Source organism: Alnus glutinosa, chromosome 12 (assembly GCF_958979055.1).
Source record: "Alnus glutinosa chromosome 12, dhAlnGlut1.1, whole genome shotgun sequence".
Classification (NCBI taxonomy): Eukaryota; Viridiplantae; Streptophyta; class Magnoliopsida; order Fagales; family Betulaceae; genus Alnus; species Alnus glutinosa.
This window is the reverse complement of record NC_084897.1, coordinates 3,112,709-3,139,196: the sequence shown is the minus strand read 5'-3', so window position 1 is coordinate 3,139,196 and position 26,488 is coordinate 3,112,709. Positions and strand designations below refer to the sequence as shown.

The 26,488-nt window shown below is 38.2% G+C and overlaps 1 protein-coding gene across 1 annotated transcript; it reads left to right on the top strand.

Annotated features, from left to right (window-relative positions):
* The first annotated feature begins 10,121 nt into the window (after window positions 1–10,121).
* Window positions 10,122–25,404, top strand: LOC133851135 (uncharacterized). Its single transcript, XM_062287443.1, has 27 exons — window positions 10,122–10,403; window positions 10,579–10,798; window positions 10,923–11,053; window positions 12,189–12,305; window positions 12,409–12,555; window positions 12,784–13,472; window positions 17,435–17,556; window positions 17,663–17,754; window positions 18,018–18,225; window positions 18,401–18,467; window positions 18,935–19,083; window positions 19,193–19,266; window positions 19,345–19,518; window positions 19,651–19,722; window positions 20,358–20,459; window positions 20,542–20,631; window positions 21,143–21,218; window positions 21,309–21,405; window positions 21,527–21,596; window positions 21,730–21,909; window positions 22,122–22,244; window positions 22,327–22,410; window positions 22,590–22,774; window positions 22,863–23,001; window positions 23,108–23,167; window positions 24,062–24,166; window positions 24,913–25,404. The coding sequence occupies exons 1-27, from the start codon at window positions 10,317–10,319 to the stop codon at window positions 25,024–25,026; spliced, it is 3,774 nt and encodes a 1,257-aa protein (XP_062143427.1). The 5' UTR covers window positions 10,122–10,316; the 3' UTR covers window positions 25,027–25,404.
* Window positions 25,405–26,488: the final 1,084 nt, after the last annotated feature.

Genomic DNA, 26,488 nt, shown 5'->3' with positions numbered 1-26,488 from the left:
AACGGTTATGTTATTAAGTTTTAAAGATTGAATTTAACTTGATTCTTTTCTTTTTTTTTTTTATTTTTTTTTTTGGTTTCTGTATTTTTATTTTTTGTTTTCAATCTTCGTTTTTATTTTTATTTTATTTTTTTATTTTATTTTTTATTTTTTTGTCAATTTAGTTGATGTGGGGAGGCATTCCAACACCCCATGGACCATGTTCATATTGCTATAGTCCTTATCATCATGTTAAAGATTGTCTTACTGTAGGACAATTTTCTAACTATTCTTATGAGCATATGAACACACAGTTCTTTAGACCGAGGAATGAGCCTTACTGTGATTCCTATGACCCGACATGGAGTAACCAGTCTAATATCCCATGGCAAGCTCAAGCTCCTGAAAGTTATGCTCCACAATTTCATGAACTATACCATCAGACATATCCGCAGTTCAATGATCAAGCAGCCTATCCACCATCTAACTTCCATCCTCCCCACCAGCAATGGCAATCATCTCCATATTGTGCTAACTTTGAGGATAACTGGCAACCTTCTTCTCAGGCCACACCACCGCCTCGGTTTGATTCAGATTTTCGAGATCAGCTGTTGAAATTTATGAACAAGATGCATCAGATAGTGACCTCTGTCAGTCAGACATGGAACTCTCGCTCTGAATCCATTGCTAAGATAGATGCTGACGAAGAGGAGCCATCCCCCATTGACTGGTCTTCACAACAACAGTCTCAGGCTACACCATCTACTCAGTCAGATTCTGACGTTCAAGTTCAGATATTGAAACTTATGGGTGAGATCAATCAGAATTTGAAATCTCGGGGTCAGACATTGAACTCTCACTCCCAAGCCATTGTCAAGTTAGAGCTTCAGATGGAGCAGATGGCAAAGCAAATAGAAGAAGAAGAGTTTCAAAGACAATCAGAGGCTGATCTTGATAGATACTATGTGATGGATGAGAGTACTTCTTATCATGAGCAAAACATCACCACAATGAATAATGGAGAAGTGGTCGAAATTCAAGGGGAAGAGAAGAAGGAGGAGCAGATTGAGGCCCCACAAGCTCTACATCGGGCAAAAGGCGAGGAAGTGAGCACTGAGGCTCCTTCATCATCCACTCTTATTCTCGATACGCCATATGAACCCCGAGCCCCTATTGCTTGTGATGTACCAAGAGGTCAAGAGAGTAGTTTGTTAGGGATATTAGAAGAGCAAAAAGAGACCATCGAGGTAGAAAACTTCCCTGTGTATTCTCCTCATTCTATTACAGTTCATGATTCCCTTCTGAATGAGAAACTGTTTGAGAATACTCAGAGGGATCTACCTCGATATGCGGGCATTCGAAATTACCTTTTTGTAGGTAAAATTTATTCTCTTTGGTCAAAGAGAAGAAAAGATTGGTGCTTCAAATTTAAACTTAAAGGTCAGAGAGCACTGAGCGCATCAAGGATGTGGATTCCGTTGGCTTGACGGATCCCACATATTTTGACTAAATGAGTCAGCTTCATTGGTTCGAGCAGAGGCCCTGTACGCTCGAGTCCTCTATCAAGTCAGGGTACATGATCTCCATCCAGGTTTATCTTCTCCATTGTTGCTTCATTCTTAGTTTATATTTTTACAACAATGTGTTGCACTTTACTAGTATTTGGTTGGAGTATCACTATCTTTTTCAGGACAAGTGTTTTTACAATCAAGTTTGGAGGTATGATATGCCCCGCATTTGCTCATTCAGGTATTCCTATCCCCTTATTGTTATGTTTAGTTTTATACACACATTGGGGACAATGTGTGATTAAAGTTTGGGGGTATGGAAGAACGAAACACTGTCCAATATTTTGCTATGTTATTCTTGAGCATGCTGTTGATTTTGAATTCTGATTCGTATTTCATTGGTGAGCTTAACATGATGAACACATGATCACTTGACTAGGGAATTAAGAACTTTTGTTATTTTCTTTGGCAGCATGAGATATTACTTGTTTCAATTTGATTCTCACAAACACACTAGCACGTAGTCTGTGGGGTATGAAATTTGAAATCAGTTATGTCTGTTATCAATATCTTGGATGCAGCTGGGTAACTTATTGGAGGAATAACCTTGGCATAAAAAAATAAAAAAAAAATAAAAAAAGAAAAAAAAAGGAAAAAATAAAGAAAGAAAGAGAATAATATTGATCACTTTGAGCTTTTCGCCGAGTAACCGGATCTCTTGCCTCATTAAGCATTGAGTATTCGCGTCAAAAGGTGGAAGTTTACCTTGATTGATAAATGGCTAAGTTTGGCTTCGTAGCCTTTTTGACTCGAGTTAGTAAGTCTTTAGGGTGTTTTACACCTAATGCCCTAAAACCATCTGGTTTGGGAGTCATTGACCTAACACTTGTTACATGGGTCAATTAGAAAGCTTAAGGGAGCTAAGCATTGCACAGCTTGCATATATAAAAATAATAATAAATATATATGCCTTGGTTGTTTTATCTAACGGGGAGTCCAGTGAATTTTGAGTATTGAACCATTCATGATTGAGATTAGTTTTTGAAAACCCATGACTATGTGTTAAGTTCACTCTACACTAGTTGAACCTTGTGATATCTCATAATGCCATGTTAGTAGCTTAATTTTGAAATTTCCTGAAATTGTGAAGATGGAGTTTATTTTGTTAAGCTTACCAATGAATGAGAACCATTATTTTTATGATGCCACATTCTTGGGAATAACATGGTAGGAAAATTGTTTGTGGGTATCAATTCTGGCAAACCCTCACGAGACTTCACTCGTCCACTAGGGAGTCCTAGGGGTTTAAAAGGCTTGTTGCATACGCTAAATGCAATCGTACATCCCACGAAATAAGGATTTATCTTGTTGTTTTTCAGTTTTATTTCTGGTTTTGTATTGCTAAGGGACTAGCAATATGTAAGTTTGGGGGTGTGATAAGCGTTGAATGTTGCACATTCAAGCCCCTTAACTTATATATGTTAATTCCTTAGCATTATTATTTGTTTGATTTTGTGTTGTTTTAATGTTTTCAGGTTTTAAATAAAGATACAATTAATTCCGTTAATTTTGGGCTTAAAGCACACTTTGAGACGACCTAGAAGATATGTTTAAGCTTAACCAATCATAATAGAATACCTATATGATGTGGTTAAGTTTAATCAAATCAAGTGAAGGATTAAATCGGAATTTCTCTACTAAGAGTCAAAAATCGGATTGGATTCAAATTTGGATTCTGCATATGTCTCAGTGTTTGGATCATAACTTTTGCGTCAGACATTGGATTGCAATAAAATTAGTGGCGTTGGAAAGCTAATAAAATATTCAACAAATATATCAGAAATAGCTTTTCTCTAATTCGAACGTTTACTATGCTAAAATCGCGTCGCAATAAAGGACCGCAATTCTGGCCGAATTTGGAATCCTTTTCCTACTTGGATTAAAGTTTCAATCTCCTACTTGGACAAGAAGACTCAAGAGACGATTTTTCTGGAATTCCAAGGGCTTCTAGGACTTGTGTGCTCCCTATAAATAGACCCCTATGCTGGGTGCTTGGTGCTTGGTGCTTGGGCTTGTGCTTAGCTTTAGACAAAATTCTTCTTGGAGGCCTGACAAGTTGAAGAGAAGAAGAACATGGCAGGAGGTCATCCCAGCACTACGATGAGCGGCTAAATTTCTAATAGGGTGTTGATGTAGCCCTTTCCAAGTAACAATGGTTTAATTGTATTTTAGTTTGAGATTTTCTCTATGCATGATGGTTGTATAACTGTGAGAATTGATTTTAATGTTTATATTCAATCATTATGAATTTCTTATCTTGTCTTAGAAAGTCTTTTATATTGATTGAACTCAATCCTTCATATTTTCTGTGATTATGTGAATGATTGTTATACAACGGTTTTAATTGATATATGATCAAGAGGATTAGATAGACCATGCCTAGGAAAGACGGATTGTACTACACCCTAGTTTAATGTAATTTAGGTAGACAGTCCGTGCCAACCGAAGATGGGTTATACTATTCCATTGATTGTGTGTATATCCTATTAAAGACGTAGCTAGTCCATGCCTAGGGAAGACGGGTCGTACCGCATCTTAGTGGTTAGGTGGACGGTCTGTGCCAACCGAAGATGGATTATACTTATTCTTTAGAGGTAATTTCTTGACTACTCGAGTGAGACGAGCCCTTTATCATGCATAGTATGAATTTTCCTTGTTAATTTATGATTGACCATTGTTATGCGGTGAGTGGTGAAATCAATCCCCTATTCTTTATCTCATCCCTACTATCTTTACTTTTATGTCTTTTACTTTTATGTATTTCTTTTTATAAAACAAAAAAACCAAATCAAACATCTTTTTAATTAAGTTATATTTAATCTCGAAAAACTTAATAGTAATACCCCTGTAGTCCTTGAGGTTCGACACCCTCTCTATAGCCTTATCCTACAAGGATTCGTACTATTGCGAGTGGTAATTTTATTATTGATATATTTTGGTAAACAAGAGACCACATCAAGAACCCTAAGCTAGGTCAAAATCGGCCCTTTGGGGGGCCCAAACGGTCTCTGCCGCGACTCCTCATATTGAGAAAATGAGAAAAAGACGTATTTATAGAGTTAGCTAGGGTTTCTGTCCCGCAAAAATTCGATCGATCGATTTTAAAATCGATCGATCTACTTAATATTCGATCGATCTACTTTTTCAGCACTTCCGAAAATCCAGTTTTTCTATGTATTTTTGCCTTGAAAATTGTCAGTTTTCTCTTATTGCCCTGCAAAACGCAAAAACACTAAAACTAACCAAAACATCAGAAAGTAACAAAGCTAAATGTTTAACTAATGTAAATTAAGTGGTCCAAATATACAATTTTTGACACTCGTCAATGTGTCAATCTCCTATTGGAGGGCATTAAAGACCTAATTGATATAAAAACCCTATAGAAGTTATTCTTTTTGTTGAAACCTAGCAAGTTCTTAAACTTTTACTTAATTGGCTATAAAAAATGTAATGAACAGCAAATTAGAATAAAATATAATAAACAGAAAAAATGCAGCGAAAATGCAGTAAAAGCTTAAGAGAATGTGACATAAAAAAAATATATCATTCTTATTTAACTATTTATTTGTTCGGGCTCCTATAACATTTTCTTATTCAAACTTAGTTATCTTTATTTCTTTTACATTATAAAATCAAGTTTGATGAAGAGTTATTGTTTAGTGAAGTAGATAGTATAATTGTTAGGAATTTCAAGGTTCTCACCTATTAGTTTTGCTCATCAAAATGATTGAATTTAACCTCTTGGTTAAATTTTCCTGTCTTTTTGGACAGGATGTCAAACTTTTAACTACCTAAACTCTCAAAAATGCCCGATGTGAGGTAAAGTGTTTAAAAAAACAAGAAAAAAAAGAGAGCTTTTGATTGCGACCATATAAATCCTTCTAAATGTTGGAAAAATGCCATTTTCTTATTCTCGTGGATGCGCTGTGTAACGATCCACCCCCAATGACACAATATTGTCCGCTTTTGGCTCCCCATATCAGACTTCCCAGGAGATCACCCATCCTGGGATTGCTCTCGCAGCGGCTCGCTTAACTGCGGAGTTCTGATAGGTTCATTGTCATCACGGCTTTAAAACGCGTTGTGTCATATAGGGTGCATTTATACATATAAGCACATCCTCATTCCCAGGCGATGTGGGACGTCACAATCACCCCCCCTTGGGACCCAGCGTCCTCGCTGGCGACCCTCATGGGATCACCCCATTCTTGGCATCCCAGCGAGTGCTCGCCGGCAACCCTCTTGGGCTTGTGCACGCTCCCACCATCTCAGGCTGGGCAATGGCTCTGATACCATTTGTAACGATCCACCCCCAATGACACAATATTGTCCGCTTTTGGCTCCCCATATCAGACTTCCCAGGAGGTCACCCATCCTGGGATTGCTCTCGCAGCGGCTCGCTTAACTGCGGAGTTCTGATAGGTTCATTGCCATCACGGCTTTAAAACGCGTTGTGTCATATAGGGTGCATTTATACATATAAGCACATCCTCATTCCCAGGCGATGTGAGACGTCACACGCTGGGTGGGGGCATTTGTAAACCTAATCTGGGTTTCTTGTCCATTTATTAAGGGAATAATGATGCAGAAACAAATACCAACAAGTTCATGTGTCCTGTCACCAAAAGTTTGGATTACTATCAACAAGCCAACTTATCATATTAGTAATGTTTGTGAAGAAATTAGAAGTCTATTCGGGAGGTATTTGTGGACTAGTATAAATTCTATTGGTGATGGGAGTCTTATGACATCCGACGTTTTTATCTTATAGTCTTTACGTTGTTTGCAATTTCCTTTATTTTAATTTATCCATTTTTTTTAAGTGTTAAGTCTAGGACGTGAGTTTAATTGGTTGGTGGGTTGTAAAATGTGATGTAACGTTATTATTTTTAATTATTAAATGATAAGTTATATTTTCCTAAACTATTTGCTTTAGTAAGATACCTTTGTTGAAATGAGATGTTATTTTATTCCTTGGTGAGACATTAATAATCTATGTTTCTTGTTCTTATTTTGTTTTGTGGGAAAATCATTCTCGTGTTGCATCCATTTTGGTATCAGAGCCAAAGTTCCTACTGGCCTCTAAAATTACTGCAACAACGAACACTCGTAGTGGATGGCAATATGGTTCACTCCACTTAACCCAACAACATGATGTTTGGCTCCTTGAGCTTGTGCACCAGGTATCCTAAATAATCAAGAATGACATTATCATAGGTGTTGGGAATAATCCCACTTGGCCTAACCTATTTTGAAGATTACGAGCCCCTTAGTCCACATTGGCTTGCTGATGATTGTGGGCTCCAAATTCGCTAGGCACGAGCCTACGGGTATGGAATTTGGATATCCTGGAGCCCCGGAAAAGGTACTGCCCCAGGAATCGACACAACTAACCAGGGGTGGCAATAGACGATTCTGGGAAATCCGGGATCGCGTCTAGTTCTTGGAAATCTGGGACCAGATTTAATCCCAAATTGGCCTCCTAGAATCTTGCTATGAGATAAGTAAGGAAATAGTCCCAGTTTGGGAAGGAGGAGGATTCCTAGTCGAGGATGAACTCAAACGGTGCTCCTAGATCAAGAGGGGAGCACATAACCCTAATGTGGTTTGGCCTCCACCTCTCATCCTTAAAATAGGCCATTACACCAGGTATAAACCTAAGACTAAATTATTGTACTTTTGCATTCATTTCCCTCATAATAGTAGCAAAAGTGATACCTAGTGGGATGGAGGCAGTTAGGACGCGATGCAGAACTCGATTGGCACGACATGGGTTGACGGCGGCGGCGAAATGTTTGCGGCTGGGTGTGGCGTTCGTCAATCGGCATAGGCAACAACTACGGTGGTTGATGGAGACAATGACCTAGGTAGAGATGGAGGTGCTAGAGGTTCCAATCTAGCATTTCCGGTATCATCAGGGAGCGACAGAGTTGGTGCGATGGCTCTATGGTTTACGATGCGGTGGTAATGGATTTGTGGCTCGGTGGCTCTTTGGACAGTAATGTTTAAGATAACGATTGGATGTAGTTGATGGTGCTGGTTGGGCCAGTGGCGGTGAATCCGGTGATTGAAGGGAACAGTGGCAGCAAGACTGGTTCAACTAGGGCTTCCAATGTTATTAGAAACAAGAAACACTACACTATGGTTTGCCATTGGCGGTTTGTTGAGCAGCAACTTAGAATTGGCATGGGGTGTCGAAATAAGGATTGGACTTAGGTTATTTTGGTATTCATTGGGCAAGTGGGTGATTGAAAAGGATGGGGGTGACACGGTTGTTGGCAATAGCGGTTGGGTGGAGGTTGGTGATTATGTTTTATTTATTTATTTTATTTTTATATATTTTTTAGGTTTTTAAACAGTGGTGGTTGCTAATTGGGTTTTATTGCATGTTTGATATTTTCAATTTAGTTTGAACCTTTTGTTCCCTTTCAATCCCATCAACGATCACTGGCTGCCAATCCAAACCGCTTCACCGTTCAATTCCTGGTTTTTTATTTTCACTTTGACTTGTCTTTCTCATGTGATTGCAATGCCTGTAAGAATACATTGAAGCAAATTAAAGGAATATGAGACCTAGGATTTTGTTTTGAAGCTTTGGTTTGATCATAATCATGTTATTTTTTATGGTTGTCTGGTAATTTTTATTGGGTCATCGTTTGTTGTAGTTTTTCTAGGCCACATTTGTCCTGAGCTATATGTTATAAGATTAAAATTCCTCACTAGGACCCTAATTTCATCATGCCTACCACCACTTCCATCACTATCATCCCATGAGCGTTTTTGTCTCAAATATCTCCAGGTATACTTTTATGTTCACACATTGAGGACAATGCGCAATTCAAGTTTGGGGGTATAGAATATTATTATTATTATTATTATTTTTTTTTTTTTAAATATATATTTTTGCATTCTGTTTCTGTGATAGTGGGTTGGAGCGCATCTAGTTGTTTTACTTTCTGTCTTTTCTGTTTTTTTACTTTAATGCTTTATTTTGAGAGAGAAAAGAAAAAGACAATTGGATCATGTTATTTTTGAGATTTGGATTGAACTTTAACTGTGATTTGCATTGCATTGGCGAGCTTAAAATTTTGAACACATGATCATTTCATTAGGGAATCTAAGGCTTGGCACATGAGATTTCACATGTTTCATTTTGAATCTACCACAAGCACATGCACACAGTTTGTGAGGTATAACATGCGAAACCAATTGTATGTATTTTTAATATGTTTTTGGTTCAATTGGTTAATAAGAAACATTAATTCTCAGAAATAACTTTGAAAGATGATTAGTTGAAGGTGCTGCTACACTAGACATTTTGCTTGATGGCTGATGAGTGATGGCAACTGGTTTTTTGTTAAACATCTTCTATGGTCGATGCCTATTGGTTTATCTTTTAAATTGCTGATTTATCTTTTATGTGTGATGGACTTTTAATTTTTATATGCAGAGTGTGCTAAACTACTGAACATTTATGTTTTATATGTGCTGGATCTAAGTGTTATGTGTGTAGTGTACTAAAGTTTTAATTGTATTTGAGAACTTGTAAGTGGTAAGTGGTAAGTTATGTTTTGTAGGATTGGAAATTATTTACACATTGATGGCTGGATATTGAATTTTCACATTAAAGCCCAATAAATTTATTTTCGGTTTGAATTTGATTAAAACCCAGTTTGAATAGTATTATTAAAGCCCAATTTGAATATAATTTACACAGAAAATGCAATGATATAATGTTTTGAGAAATGCTAAAAAACATCCCTTCATCCCCCCTTCATTCCCCCATTTTCATTAAATAAATTGATTTTAATGAAAAAGTAGTCTCTGATGTGACATCAGAGACTACTTTTACATTAAAATCAATTTGTTTAATGAAAAGGGAGGATGAGAAGGGGATGAGGGGTGCATATGTAGCACCCCTCTAATGTTTTAGGTCCAACCCAATTTTAATTACATTGTGCATTCGAGTACCCGCCCTGCCCCACTCCCCGCACCCCCGCTCTGCTATACAATGGAACCATGACTAGTAAAGCGGGGCTTGGGCATAGGTTTTGAAGCCTGATGACCTCTGGGGCGGGTTTCGAAAATCCCAAAAACTCGCTCAGCCCCGTGCCCACCCTTGAGCCCAATCGACCGATTACCGACCAAAACCTTTGGCGTTAAAAGTCAGGGATACCACTTATGAACTCAGAGTCATCTTACACCCCCTAACTTTAATAATGATATTTAAAAAGTTCTTATCAAAATCCTCCAATTTATTCACTATGTAACCTACCACAATAGAACACAATTTTGCCGCAATGACATATTTTCACTGTTGCAAAAGTTAAACCTACTAAATTTAAATCCCTCACCAGTTTGGGCAATTCACCAAACACCTCCAAACAGATGAAATTATAATCCTACTTGGCACATAGAAAAAGAAAAAAAAAAAAGAAAAAAAGAAAAAAGAAGAAGAAGAGAAAGAAAAAGAGAAAAATCATAGCCCTACTCGCAAGTCGCACCAGAAGAAAAGAATTATAAATGAAAATAAATAAATATCCCGAATCTAAGCTTTATCTGACAGCCAAACCAAACAGCCGAACCAACCTACTTCCCACCGCTTAATAACTTCTTCTCTCTCAATAGAAAAAAGATAATTTTACAACTACAAACAAAAACACTGGAAAACCCCCCCAACTGATCTTCCGCAATAATTGACACCTCTCTCTGATATTCTCTCCGGCCAAGGACTTGTTTGGATCGAAGACCAACAACACCAAGAACACCATGGTTGAAACCAGGCGCAGCTCCTCCTCTTCCAAACGCCCCCACTCGTCACCTGCTCCTCCTCCCCCCAACGTCAAACGATCCAAGGTACCTTATGGAACTTTAGCTTTCCGGTTATATGTGCTTAGAGGGGTATAAGACATCTGGGTTTTATGCATGTTTGAGTTTTGATCTATGTATGCGTTTCTTTGGCAAGATTTGTATCTGGGTTTGATGAAGTTTGGAACTTTTCTTCTGGATTAATTGTGGGCTGAAACTGTAGGCGTCTGAGGCGTCGTCGTCAACCAATGATGTTCAGAGCGGTCCGTCTGTGGAGAACTTGGCTCCGGTTAAGGAATCCGGTTGTGAACCTCGAGACCTGGAGCTGCAATCCCCTGATCTGCTGAACACCGGTTCTCCAAAGCCGGTTGACGCATGCGATGCAGATAAATGTGTGGATTTCGGTGTCGAAGGCGAGGCCTTGGTGTCGCCACTGTCGTTAGGTGATGAAATTTCGATTCTTTAGCTTTTGCATGTGCTTTTGGGTGTTTTTGAAATCTGGGTTTTTGTTCAATTGTGAATTTGGGTTATGGGTTTGATTCTTTTTGGGGGTTGGTGGTGGTTCAGGTGAAGCCGACGTTGATGCCGAGAACTCGAAGGTTGGCGTCAGTTCGCTTCGGCCGAAGAAGCGCCTGACAAAACTGGCGAAATCGAGTCCCAAAGTCGCGTGGGGAAAGCTTCTTTCCCAATGCTCTCAGGTGGGTTTTACTTTTAATCGATTCTGACCTGTTCTTTTGATTCGATTGTGGCTCTGTTTGGTTTCTTGGAAAAGGGCGGAAGAGAAAATAATTACTTTCTTTAGGTTGTTTGTGACGCAAGCTTTGCCAAATATGATAAATATTTTGTGTTGTATATTCTCTTTTTTGGTTTCCCAAGCAATTGAGCAAAGACTTGGAGGTTTTTTGTATGGAATTTCGAGGTGTGGTCGAATTGGTTAGCCATGGTGTCCTAATCCTTTTATTGGTTTATGCGTGTTAGCTCCTGGTGCAGTGACTCCCTTCTCAGGCCTGCAGTTGGGTTTGATGAATTTGGTGTGTTTGCATGCTTAATTGTGAGGTGGCTTACTCAGTTCCTGCGAATAGCTGTATGTGAACAGAGTACTGCATGCCTATCCGACCTTGGTAGCTGTATGAATAGAGGTGACCAAAATATCCTGACTGACCTTATAGGGTACCGACCGACATTGGTTGGTTGGTGTCAGTTCTGCGAAGTTTAATACTGATGTTGTCAGTTGGGGGTCAGAAATGGGTCAGTAATTCGACCCGGTTGACCCCTTATATAAATACTTATTTCTCTATTCTAACTTTTCATTTCCTTCAAGAGATATGTGTCAACACCAAACCTAACGCGCTGCTGACTACCCTTCCTACCAATCTGCTGCCATGCAATGAGTTGGTGACCCCAATACTAACCCCATGCTACACCCAGACAGTCAGACCACCCTCCCTCTTTGTGCTCCCTCTTTGCATGAGCCAACACCCCTAGTTCTTGGGAGATTGATTTGTTGGAGTGGTGATTGTTGCTATTGGCAAGAGAGGGCGACATTGATGGGTTAATGGATAGTGTTTGGTTCATGGGCTGTCGTGGCCCGTGGGTGTGAAATTTTCATGGGGGTCAATGATCCTTTCAGTCAAAATCTGATAAATTATTTCTAATTGTTATCTTTATTTGGGGGTGTTATTTACTTTCAATTACCACAGTAAACAGGAAAATGAGGACTTGATTTTTGCTTCTTTGTCTCTTCTAGTAAGGGAGGCAGGGTCATAACGTTGTTCTTGATGTTATACTGTTGTTTTTGAACTAATCTGCTGTTTCGTTCTTATTTTTTTGCAGAATCCTCACCAGCCAATGTTTGATACTACTTTCACTGTTGGTCAAGGCCGTCAATGCAATTTGTGGCTTAAAGATCCATCTGTTAGTACTAATTTGTGTAGATTGAGGCACATAGAGGTTAGCTCTCTGCACAGTGCAATGACATTGCTTATTTTTCATCCTCAGGTGGCTTGTAAAAGTACTGACCTTCTCTTTTTGGTATTCATTTTATTCTGGATAGCGTGAAGGTTCATCTGTTACATTACTGGAAATCACAGGGGGCAAAGGTGCCGTCCAAGTAAATGGCAAGATCTATAGAAAAAGTTCCAGTGTTATCTTGAGTGGAGGCGATGAGGTGGTCTTCAGTTCTTCTGGAAAGCATGCTTATGTATCCTTTTTTCCCCCCAAAACATTGCCAGTGCAGCCATGTGTAGTTTAATTATTTTAAACATCCCACCACCCAAAAGAAAAAGAAGAAGAAACCCTCATGCTGTGTTTTAATGTGGTTGCTTTGTGGAATTTGGTGTGATGCAGTTGCTTCATGCTATTTAGCATGATTGCAATGTTTTTGTTTTCCCTCATGGATGCCCCTATATTTTCCTTGACATGAAATCAGATCTTTCAGCAGCTTGTTAATGATAATTTAGCTGCTCCTGGTATACCTCCTGTAAGCATATTAGAAGCGCATAGTGCTCCAATCAAGGGTATACATCTCGAGGCAAGATCTGGGGACCCCTCAGCTGTTGCTGGAGCATCAATTTTAGCATCTTTGTCAAATCTACCAAAAGAGTTATCCTTACTTCAGGCACCTGCTAAAACTGGTGAGAATGTGGAGCAAAATACTGAGATGTCCATGTTACCTTCTGGCTGCGGAGGGCTAGATGATCACTCTCTAGACATTGATTTGAAGGATAGTGTTAATGATAATGATCTTTCTGGCGTTTCTTCAAGAGAGAAAATTGTTGCTCCATCCCCAGATGCTGCCAATCAAAAGGCAAATCTTGGTAATCTTGGATTGGATCCTTGTATGGACACAGACATTGGAAAGGTCCCTACAGCAAATTATGAATTAAGGCCGCTCTTGCGAATGCTTGCTGGTTCATCTTCTTCAGATTTTGATTTAAGTGGCAGTATCTCTAAAATACTTGATGACCAAAGGGAAATGAGAGAACTCCTTAGGGATTTTGATCCTCCATCCATTTTGATATCAACTAGGAGGCAAGCATACAAGGATAGTTTACAACAAGGAATTCTCAATCCTGACAACATTGAAGTCTCATTTGAAAGTTTCCCATATTACTTAAGGTACAAGAATTTGCTTTTAATTGTTAATTCGATTGTATCGGATTTTAAACTTATTTTAATCACTGCAAATGCTTTATTCGTCAGTGTGTTGCACTTTCTATGTGTAGGAAACTACACAAAAAGTTCAAAAAAGGGCTTATGGCTCCTATAGTTCCTTGTTGGATCTAGACTGATGGCCTACACTTGTTGCATATTCTGCTGGATGGTGGATATTTATGTTGTTTGGATATTGTACATTGTTATATTTTATTGTCCACTTGATTCGTCCCCCCCACCCCCCCTTTTCTCTCTCTCCCGTCAGTGAGTTTAGGCGCGTCCTTAATGTCCCTCTTTTGTTTGTTGGTTCCTCCAGCAACGTGTCTTCTACTCTCTCTCTCTCTCTCTCTCTCTCCTTTTTTTTTTTTTTTTTTTTTTGTATTCTGCAATGGGGTATTCAAGTTGGTTCTATGTTGAAGCTTAGTCCTTCGAGTTCACGTTTGAGGTTGGAGTATCGATTCGACGGGTTTTTGAGAGAAGCAGGTATTCTGTTCATTCAGTCTTTCTCGACGAAGTTACTGTGAACTGCCTGCTGGCCCCCATGGAGGCTCGGCTTAAAACAAAGGGCTCAAAGAGTTTGTGAAGTCCTCTAGGGTGGGGAATAAAGCTTTTTATTGTTCACTGGTGAGCGATTCTTGGCAGTTGCAAAGTGTGGAGGAGGGGGATGGAGAGGTTTGGTGGTCATTCTTGACGGTAGAGGCGTGGGTTGGTCGGACTTTGCTCTAGAATTGCGTAAGGTCTTCAAATTTTTTCAGCTAAATAGGGTTGTAAATGCTGGGGAAGCCTTCTATGGGTACCCACCGCCTAGTTTGGTGGTGTGACGACCGGCAGCCGTGATGGGTTCGTCAGGTGAAGTGGTGGCTAAGAGGTCATATAAGGAGGCATTGGTTGGGCAGGGGAAGAGTACGGGAAGCTCCACCTCTTGCCGAATTCCTTCTACCAACCCTGCCGCTGCAGTGTTGAAGATATGAGGTGCGAATGGTCGGGGAGGGCCTGAGGTAGTGAATCCTAGATTTTTGCTGAAGGAGGTTGTTGAACAGTTTGTGTTGCAGAGGGTGCGAGTGGCTCAAGGGGTGTCAGAGTAGCCGATTGTGGCTTTTGTGATGTGCGAGTCTAATTGGAGCGTCTGAGAGGTGAGTTGGAATGATTAACTGATCATTTGGATGTGGATGTGGGCGTGGGTCAATCTGGGTCGGAGTGTAAGGTTAGCCCAATGGGGGTGGTTGTTTGGGGGCTAAAGCCCAATCCAACAGGAAAGACGCTTTGCGGTGCTTTAGAACCCAACTCCCTATTGATGGGCCAAACTAAAGTTGCGGTTGATAGGGTTAAGTGCCTGCTTCCTGGGTCAGTCACCAGATTTGACCCAGAATTAAACCCACCCTTAAGTGGATGGTGAACTCGCGGGCTGGGGTTTCAAGATTGGGCTTGGGGGCTGATGTGGGCTCTGCGGATGCCAGCTTGAGTTCCTTCTAGCTTTACGAACCTCCGGTTGCTTTGCAGATGAGTCCTGCTGCTTCTGCCATTCATATGAGAGGACATAGAAAGGGAATTTCGAGGGGTGATGGAGTGAGCCTATTCGCCGACGGCGTTCTATTAGAGATCTCATCGACAGGCACTTTGAAGCAACCTATTTATCAATCTTCAAGCTCAGATTTTGGTGGGGTGGTTTCAATGTTTGTAAGGGGACCAAACACTTGTGTCAGTTTAACTGTTTAAGAAATGTAGGCATGATCTCAGTTTGAGAGATGCTAGCTCTTTGGGTCTTAATGATTCGTCTACTTTTGTTGGGCATGATTTGTGTTGTGTAGAAGAGAATAGTTTGCCTTGCTCTGAACTGGAATTGTGCTCTTGGGAGGAACCCATTTTATGTGAGCCTTTGAGCTGTTGTCCCCCTGGTGTGAATGTAAATCCTGATTGTACAGGGACAACAACTTCAGGTTGGGTCTTGCAAAAGGTGAAGGACCTCCGCCATTATGTGGGTTTATCGTGTGTGGGGTTTGAAGAGTGGGCCTGGAGGAGTGGGCCTCCAATTCCAAACCAACCAACAAAGGTAAAAGAGAATTGAAAAGATTGTTGTGTTATATCTCAATTATGATTCTAAAGATGGCAGTTCTAGCCAATGCAAAGTTAAGGTGAGGGGTCTTTCGGTTCTTTATAAAGCCTAAGTTGTTATCCTTGAATGTAAGAGGGTTGAATGAGGGGAATAAGTGCCTTAGAGTCATAAATTTGCTTAGAGAGTAGAAGACAAATTTTATTTGTCTTCAGGAAACTAAACTGAAGCATGTCTTATAGCGTTGTATGGAGCTTGTGGGGTTGCCATCATGTGGAATGGTGTTGTTTAGATCCAAGGGGGCACCCGGTGGAATTTTGCTCATGCTGGATAGGAGGGTGGTCGAAAAAATGAAGTGTGTGGGAGAGTTTACTGTTGCTTGTTCTCTTAGAAATGTCGAAAATCAATTTACTTGGGCTTTTGCAGGTGTTTGTGGTCCTAACTTTGATATTGATATAAGTTTTTTCATGGGATGAATTGGCTGGTTTGCTAAGTTGGTGGAACTTGGTGTGGTGTATTGTGTGAGACTTCAATGTCACGCGTTGTCTTGGTGAGAAATCGGGTGAAGCCCGTTTTTGTCCAGCTATGGCGTTCTTAGATTTCATTTTTGATCAGAGGCTCATGGATTTTCCTCTTGTAGGCGGTTTTTTTATATGGTCAAACAATCGGGATCCACCCTCTTGGTCGAGAATTGATAAATTTGTCCTTTTTTTTTTCCTGATTGGGAAGCCCAATTTCCTGAATTGTCCTAGAAGAGGCTGCCTAAACATTGCTCGATCATTTCCTTATTCTTGATTGTGGAGGTAGAATGTACTTCAAGTTCAAGAACACGCGGTTAAAATTAAGAGGCTTTTGTGGATAGGGTGAAACAATGGTGGACTTCTTATTGCTTTCAAGCTTCCATGAGTTTCATTTTGGTTCTAAAACTTAAGGCATTGAAAGCTGATTTACAAGTTTGGAATGAGGTGTTTGGCAATGTAGAGAGACAAAATAAGCTTCTTCTGTTTGACGATTTATAAGTTCTTGAGGGTTTGGAAGATGACAATGTTATGAAGAGAAAATGAGGAATGATAAAGCCATTAGTGAGTTGGAGAGGACAACTTTTTTGGGGGAGGTGAGTTGAAAGCAGAAATCGAGGGTATTGTGGTTAAAGAGAGGGTGACAAGTGCATGAAGTTCTTCCACTGGGTAACCAACTCGAATAGAATAAATAACTCCATTGAATATTTGATGATTAATGGTACAGTCTCTTTAGATTATATAGAGATCAGAGAACAGATTGTGCAATTCTATAGTAGTTTGTTCACCGAACATTTCAATTGGCATCCTAATTTGGATGGTTTTTCTTTTGAATCCATTGGCGAGGTTGAGGCCATCTAGTTGGAGAGAGCTTTTGAGGAAGGTGAGGTCTTTGAGGTGGTATGGGGTGAGTCTATGGAAAAACATTAGGAAGGGTTGGGAGGAGTTTCTAGTCATAGTAGATTTGAGGAGGATGACAACTCTAAGATCATAGTGGAGTAGATGTGGAAGTTGGTCCCATCCTGTTTGGATTAGATTGGGTTATACCTAGACGAGTGGTAGACCTCTTCGCCTTTTGGAGAGGGCATTTTGGTAGCCTTCATCATGCAGCAAAGTGGAAGTTGGTCCCGTCCTGTTTAATGTGGTGTATCTAGAGAGAAAGAAATGATTATAGTTTTGAAGACCGCAAGAGGACGGTTGTGGAATTAAATGCATTTTTCCTCAATTTCCTCTACCATTGGACAACTGGCATTGGTTTTTTTTTTGTATACTTTCTATGTACTTGGCTTGTTCTTTTGCGCTTTTTAATGAATTCCAATTACTTATTAAAAATAAATAAAAATTGTGCATTGTTACAGTGATACGACAAAGGATGTTTTGATTGCTTCAACATATGTTCATTTGAAATGTGATAAATTTGTGAAGTATGCCTCAGACCTACCTACCGTGTCTCCGCGAATATTATTATCTGGTCCCTCAGGTACTGCTACTATTTCTATGTTGATCTATTTCATATTGTTGTGTGTTTGTAGTTTTTCCCTTCCTAATTCTTGATGAGACATTATATGCCAATGGAATTTATGTAGGTTCGGAGATATATCAGGAGACTCTGGCAAAGGCTCTTGCCAAACATTTTGGTGCTAGAATGCTGATTGTTGATTCTCTTCTGTTGCCTGGTGTAAGCTTCTTTAATGTCTATTTGATTTTCACATTTAAAGTAGAAATTTATCTACTTTGTTTTTTGGGAAGTTTATTACTATCTTTTAAGCTACAAACTTCTTCCAACAACAGCTACTTATAAAATTGGAAAAAAAAAAAAAAAAAAAACTTCCAACAATAGCTGTTTCCATATTTTGGTAACATAAGCTCTAGGTTGAACTGTGGAATGTTCAGATTTCTAAGCATTTTATTTTTGTCTTGTATGCTTTCAAATAATTTTAGGGACCAACACCTAAAGATTCTGAGTCTGTAAGAGAAGCTTCGAGGCCCGAACGAGCATCAATTTTTGCTAAAAGAGCTTTGTTACAGCACAAGAAACCGGCTTCTAGTGTTGAGGCTGATATTACTGGTGGATCCACATTATGCTCTCAGGCTATGCCAAAGCAGGAGGCATCTACTGCATCATCAAAAAGCACTACACTCAAAGAAGGCATGTTATTCCTTGCCCAAGTTTTTGTAATTCTAATATACTGATACTTAACAAAAAAAAAAATTCTGACATACAGATGCTCGAATTGTTTTGGTTATGCATGGTTTGCTCCATTGCTCATCCTTTATTTAGTCAGCACGTATAATCTATAGCTGCATTATATAAAATTTTACAGGTGATAGAGTAAAATTCGTGGGTACCTTACCTTCTGGAGTTTCACCGCTGCAAAATTGTCCGTTAAGGTATTCTTCCCTATGCTCTATAGCATCATATACCTTTTATTGGCACATTAGGTTGGAATTAAAATTTTGTTTTGTGTATCAGTAAGGTGCTATAATTATATGCTTTTGAGACTATAAATTCCAATAGAAATTCAATCTAGTAAATTTCGGTGTGTGGAACCATTTTAGTACTAGAATTCAATTCATTTTGGTGTCAAACAAAATCATTTTTGCAAGCAACCTAGTGATTTGAATTCTAAATCTATTTATCTGAGTTATGATAAACTCTATGCAATATGGATCCAAACATATTTGCACCGATGTAGTGATCTATTACTAATTCTTTTATTGATGTAGTTATTAATGATCTTTTCTTTTAATTATTACTAGTAGCTTAAGTTTGTTTAATGTGAAGTAACTGTTATTTATGTATAATATCTATGTTCTTGTTGGAAATTTATCCTCTTCCTTTTTCTATGCTGGAGCAGGGGACCAACAGCTGGTTCTCGAGGCAAAGTTGTCCTTCCTTTTGAAGAAAATGGTAATTCAAAAATTGGGGTTAGATTTGATAAATCAATTCCAGATGGCAACAATCTTGGTGGCCTTTGTGAAGATGATCATGGTTTCTTTTGTTCTGGTGATTCCTTTGACCCACTTGTCCTAACTTTCCTTTATTATATATATTGAATTTCCATTTGGTGCAGTGTTGTGTTGTTTTGGGTACTCATTGGTCCTTCACTCTGCAGCCAATAATTTACAACGCTTAGATGGTTTTGGAGGTGATGATATCGACAAACTTGCTATTAATGATATCTTTGAGGTATTTCCCACTCTTTACTAGTCCAAGAGTTGTTGCTGTTGTCTTGGAGTCAAGATTTAATGTGTCTCGTGTTTATAGGTCACATCAAAAGAAAGTAAAATTGCTCCATTAATATTGTTCGTGAAAGACATAGAAAAGGCCATGGTGGGTAGTTCAGATTCATATACAGTCTTAAAGATTAAGCTTGAAAATTTGCCGAAGAATGTCGTTATAATTGGCTCCCATACCCAGATGGACAGTCGCAAAGAGAAGGTAAGAAATTCATTGTTTTTCTCTGTTGGCTTGTTCATAATTGCATGGTACAAATTTTATTGTCTTAAGATTCGTATATGGCTTGCTGAACTATTGTTACCCATTTGATGTTGACAATTTTCTATTTTTCAGGCCCATCCTGGTGGACTTCTATTTACAAAGTTTGGAAGCAACCAGACTGCTTTGCTTGATCTTGCTTTTCCGGTATGCTAACCTCTGCCATTCCTTTTCCATTCTGCCTTTTTCCACTCTTGAAGTATTGTAGCACGTGGGTGCATGTGTGCTTCCACTTGTATTTGTTTGGGTGTCTAAGTGTGCTTTCTTGCATATAATTTTTGTCTCTAATTTATCGTTGTCTGGACATTATAGATTTTAACTGAAAGTCGGTTTTTATTTTTTTTATTTTTAAAATCATTTGCATCGTTTACCAAATAATTAGGGATGGAAATGAGCCAATGCACTGTTCCATTTGCTGTATGATTTTCTGTGCAAACACTGATAGACATGCACGTGCTTACATATCATAAACACTATGTTTATGGAACAATATTCTTGTCTGTTGTTTACATGATTTGCTATCAGACAAGTTATATTTGCTATATGATTCTCTCTCTCTCTCTCTCTCTTTCTGTCTCTCTCTCACTTTTGCCCTTGCGTGCGCACACTCACCCATCATAAGTGTAAAAGAACCATGTGCATTTTTTTAATGGAACTTACATGTTGGTCCCGTCAGGAACTATTATTGCTGTGACACTTCATTTGCAGTGGTTTATGTATTGTCAATGGTGGTTTCATTTCCTTCACAAATCAAAATGATGTGACTTTGGCTTCATGTTCAGGATAACTTTGGTAGACTGCATGATAGGAGCAAGGAAACGCCAAAAGCAATGAAACAACTCACTCGGCTTTTCCCTAACAAAGTGATAATACAGCTGCCTCAGGTATTGAGCCCACTTTCATTTATACTGCAATCCTGCTGCTGTTATTTTCCGAGGCATCTCATATCTCTGTTATTCCTGACAGGATGAAGCATTACTTTCGGACTGGAAACAGCAGTTGGAGCGTGATGTTGAAACTTTGAAAGCTCAATCAAATATTGTCAGCATTCGCTTGGTGAGTATTAACTAATTGTGTTATTTGGGGATCTTACAATCTCTCTCCATGTTCCTATATGCTGGTAGCCATTTCTGTATTGATTATCGCTGTTATGGTGACTTATCCTGCTGGGCTGGATAGAACCTTGTAAAGTATGACAGTAGTAGTGCAAAGCTGAGTATATGTTTGACCCATAATTTGGGTCTAGTGGGTATTAGATATCAATTTATGAATAATATCTAAGGTCAGGTCAAATAGTACTCTCTCTCTCTCTCTGAGAAATGCAGTATGGGTAGCCCCTGGTGGACAGATGTACCTTCTTACTTAATGTTCTCATGGTAAATCATAGATTACTGCCTCATCAGCTTTGGAAATCCTCAATATGTGTATTTCCTGGAAATTCCTTGTTTGTTATATCAATCAGATTAATCAAGTATTATTCATCTATGGGTTTTTTTATTTGGATTTATAATATTGTCTTCCTTGTTGGCTTTGTGTTGGATATTTACAAAATACCTTTGGGTTTCAGGTTCTCAACCGAATTGGCTTGGATTGCCCTGACCTTGAAACCTTGTGTATTAAAGATCAAGCCCTTACTACTGAAAGTATGTATTCTGATACTTAATCTTGTTGTCCTGAATTTTTATGCAGCGTTCTTTACTGTGGTTTTAACTGATGTTGTGATTTTATGATAGGTGTGGAGAAAACAGTAGGATGGGCTCTAAGTCACCATTTTATGCATCATACTGAAGCGTCAGTTAAAGATGCTAAACTCGTCATTTCTGCTGAAAGGTAGCCATATTCTTTCTAATTGTGGTCATCATTGATTTCGAAGTTTATAATTAAGCAGTTAAAAATGGTTCACCTCTCCATTGTCATGAGTTAACATTATTCATGATGGTTTATATTGCAGCATGAGCTATGGGCTGAACATTCTGCAAAGCATTCAAAACGAAAGCAAGAGCTTGAAGAAGTCACTGAAGGTAAAGTTTACATTTATCTCTTGGGTACTATCACAGATTCAACCACCCCCTCTCCTGTTTTGTTTCTGAGGATAAAATGTACACCCTTGATTTGTTTGAGATTTATATTCAGTTAAAGTTCCAAATTTTCCAGGATGTGGTAACCGAGAATGAATTTGAGAAGAAGCTTCTCGCTGATGTTATTCCTCCCAGCGACATTGGGGTTACTTTTGATGATATTGGGGCTTTAGAAAATGTAAAGGATACGTTGAAGGAATTGGTGATGCTTCCTCTTCAGAGGCCTGAATTATTTTGTAAAGGGCAGTTGACTAAGGTGAATGGCTTTGCATCTTTTTTTCTTTCTATTTTCTCATAGATATTTTGGCCGAGCGACTAACCTTTGCTTTCCCATGCGAATGTATTTGTTTTGGATCTTTTTCCTTTTTGGTGGGTGGGGCCCCCCTGGTGCTGGGGGAGGGGGGAACAATTTTAATCTATTTTGTATGTTTGATGTTTGTGTTCTTAATATGGCTACTCATTTTACAGCCTTGCAAGGGAATATTGCTCTTTGGCCCGCCAGGTACTGGGAAAACAATGCTTGCAAAGGCAGTGGCAACTGAGGCCGGTGCAAACTTTATCAATATATCTATGTCAAGCATCACTTCCAAGGTATTTACTCATATAGAAATGGCACCTGCATCTCTTATTGGCTTTCTTTTGAACTTGAATGATGTCTCTCTATTGCTTGTAGTGGTTTGGTGAAGGGGAGAAGTATGTCAAAGCAGTTTTCTCTCTAGCGAGTAAAATTGCTCCCAGTGTTGTTTTCGTTGATGAGGTTGGTTTAATGCATCCACAACAGCTGTCTTTGTCAATTCCTTGTTATGTTCGTACCTTTTTTGTTATGAGGGAGGGAGGGGGATTATCATAGCCCCCAGAAACCTTCCCTGTTACCTCTCCATCTCTGTCTCCCTTCCCCTCTGAAATAGTTTTTGTTCACTTAAATTATTTTTGCAGGTTGATAGCATGCTAGGAAGACGTGAAAATCCAGGAGAGCATGAGGCTATGCGTAAAATGAAGAATGAGTTTATGGTGAATTGGGATGGTCTGCGTACAAAAGATAAGGAGCGTGTGCTGGTTCTTGCTGCTACTAATAGGCCTTTTGACCTTGATGAGGCTGTTATTAGGAGGCTTCCGCGAAGGTAAATATATTATGTTGTCATAACTTTGTTCAATTTCTTTTGGTACAAGGAAATTATCATCATTTCGTACTACAATTGTTATGTGCAGATTGATGGTCAATTTGCCAGATGCCCCAAATAGAGAAAAAATTCTTAGAGTTGTTTTAGCCAAGGAAGAGTTGGTGCCCGATGTTGATTTGGAAGCAATTGCAAATATGACTGATGGCTATTCTGGGAGTGACCTAAAGGTTCCTATCATTTTATCTTTGTCTTCTGATTTTCTGCCTGCTAAAGAATTTTATTTTATTTTCCTTCATTCATTTTGGGTTCCTCTTGTTACATTTTTGGTTGCAGAATCTTTGTGTGACTGCAGCACACTGTCCCATTAGAGAAATTTTGGTGAAGGAAAAGAAGGTTAGTTTGAGATTTTTAGTATCAGGAATTGTTATTTTAATTTAATGGTTTTTCTTCTTGGATTTGTCTATTTAGTATATTAAACCCTGCATCATCTAGACTGAGTGCAAAATAAGGTCAATCTGACATGGCAGATAGCTGGCATTTGGCCAAGGTTTATTTTCTGAGTAATGCTATATACCATATTTTTATTCACAATGTTGATGTGGCAGTCTCAACTAATTTTGGGTTTCTTTCTTTCTCTCTCTCTCTCTTTTTTTTTTTTTTTTTTTTTTTTTTTTTTTTTTTTTTTTTTTTTTTTTTTACAATGAATGATCAGGACGTTGGTTGGGATGCTATCAATAAGATTTGATTTACTTACAAAAAAAAAATGATCAGAGGATTGGATGGAACTGCCATGCCAGTATTGTAGAATATTTATGGGATAAAAATGTGGTTTCTATCATTACTCTAGGTTAAGTACTGAAAAATACTACCTCAGCTTTATTTTTTTTTCCCCAACCTTTTTGTGCCATGCTTTCATCTCTGGTGGTTTCTCATTATTGCAAATCCAGTGTCTAATAAAATGCTATAACTGCATCTAAGGAACATGTTTTGTCCTCAGCTTTTTGTCTGCTCTGCCCTGTTGACCATTTTTTGTGCAAATACAAAGAAAATAGATAAAGTCTGTTTATGATAGGGTACATTTAGCACGTCCATCTTACCTCTCCCAATCTCTGTCCATCTTTGTTAGTAATATCTTTAGACCTCTGTGCTAGCTAGTGACATTTATAATAGGTTCTGATTTCGGTTGAAATAATTGTTTAATCCTTTGCTGTAGGCATTTTTGTTGATATATCTTTTTGTTGGAAGGTATTTATATAACTGTTTGTTGATCTTGTGCTTGTATTCCAGGAGAAAAATGCAGCGTTGGCTGATAACAGACCTTTACCTGCATTGCATAGCAGTGTTGATATTCGTCCCCTAAAGATGGAGGATTTTAAATATGCGCATGAGCAGGTAAAAATGACATATTATCACTGTACACGATTACACTAAAAAAGCATTTGTGATCTGTGATTAAATCCTCTAAAACGTTTTACCAAACAAACGCAAAGTTTTCTTTCAAGCTGGGTTTAGCTCAGTTTTGATGTAGGACGGAATTTACTAATATTTTCGGTGAAAACGAAAATAGAAAAAATGTCAAAAATAATATTGGAGCAGTTCTCAGACAATAGAAGTACAAAATGGAAGACTTGATCGTCAAGCCAAGATTTTATTTTATTTTCTTATTTACAATTAAGACTTTATACCTTTACTTACTAGGGCTAGATTTGCTTTATTTATTTCTTTTCCTTACTGGAAATAGATTTACTATTACTACTAGGACTTGGTTTATTATTACTACTAGGAATAGGTTTACTATTACTACTAGGATTATGTTTACTTTCTTTACAAGTATTTTTCTTCTATAAATAGGCTTGCTTATTATGTAGAACTCAAGCCATTGAATTATTATAAAATCAGAGATTTCTCTCTCAAATACTATGCGGAGTTTTGTCTTTCTTTTAGTATGCGAGGTTGTTTTTATCTTTTTGGTTAGAAGACAAAAACGCTTCTCCTTGCAGAATCAAAGACGCTGCTCTTTGATTAGTTACCTTAGTGTTCCGATCCGTCAAGTTTAGCTCCTACCCAAACCAGCGTGCTCCTATCGATGATATTCTTCATCCATCTACATTCTGATATGTATCACTTTAATGATGCAGGTTTGCGCAAGTGTGTCATCAGAGTCTACAAACATGAACGAACTCCTGCAATGGAATGACCTATATGGAGAAGGTGGATCAAGGAAGAAGAGATCTCTAAGCTATTTCATGTAGAGGTGATATCTTTGTGTATAGCATTTCTTTTTAGATTATTCTTCGTCACCCTAAAGAGTGGCAAGATTAGGGACCATTATTTATGGAAATTCCATTGCAGGTCCTTACCCCGATTGTATTATATATAGGTTTTTCTTTTGCCTTTTCTTTTTCCATTGTTTTTTCAATCTTTACTTTCGCTTTTTATTAGGAGTTTTACAATTTCCCCAAGCAGAGTTAATTCAACTGTAGCATCTTTTTTGTTACTTCGGGCCTTTCTGCCTGTACATGCTTAATGAACAAAGCATACTTAATCCAGTCAATTTCTCCTCTTAAACAAGTTGTAAGTGTAGCATAATAAATTGCAAAAAAAAATTAAGTGTATATTGATCATGTCAATGGTTCTTTTGTTCACATGCCATGTCTTTAATTTTTAATTTTATTTTTTTCACGGCCCGACCCAATAATTATTTCTTTAGAAATCCTAGTGGTGTGTATATGTTGTCACACGGTGATTTGGTGAATATGTTTACTCATCTCATACACTAGAAATATGCATAAATGCCGAGGAGCAGCACCGCTCCCGTATAGGGGAATAGGATCCTCCATTTCATTTGAAATAGATGCTATCTATTTTATGGTTAGGATTTAAAGTTAATACATCTAATGGTGTATGTGATTTCACGTTATTTAAAATTTTAAAAGACTTGGCAACATTGACTTCATATACACTATTAGATACACTAACTTTAAATCTTGGCTTTTCATTTCAAATTGATAGTATTAATTTCAATAAATGAAATGGAGAGATCCTCTCCATGTCACTTGAAATAGAGGATTTATTTCATGTCTAGATTAAATTTTATAAATTTAATGGTTTTTGTGCTGGTGAATATGTTACGATATGTCGATATTTCAAACATGCATAAATGCTAGGGAGTAGCACCCCTCTTGCATAGGGGAATAGGTTCCTATCTATTTTATAGTCAGAGGATTTAAAGTTAATACATCTAATAGTATACATAATTTTACATTATTTCAAATTTTAAAAAGACTTGTCAACATTGACTTTATATATACCGTTAAATATATTAACTTCAAATCTTGGCCTTTCATTTAAAATGGATAGTATCAATTTCATTAAATAAAATGGAGAGGGTCCTATTAATAGGATCTCTCCATGTCACTTGAAATAGAAGATTTATTTTATGTCTAGATTAAATTTTATAAATTTAATGGTGTTTATATGCCGGTGAATATGCTATGATATTTAAAATTTTAAATGGTGTGATATTATATACATCGTTAAATGCAATAAGACAATTTTTACCATAAAATGAAGATATCCTGTTCCGTTTAGGAACCTAGCTCACAGTTTTAAGTAGATAAATGATGCATCATAAATCAAAGATTATGATACTAACTGTCATTTCTTAGGATATGTTATTAGTTGAGAAACGTTTAAGGCCTCGTTTGATTTGTG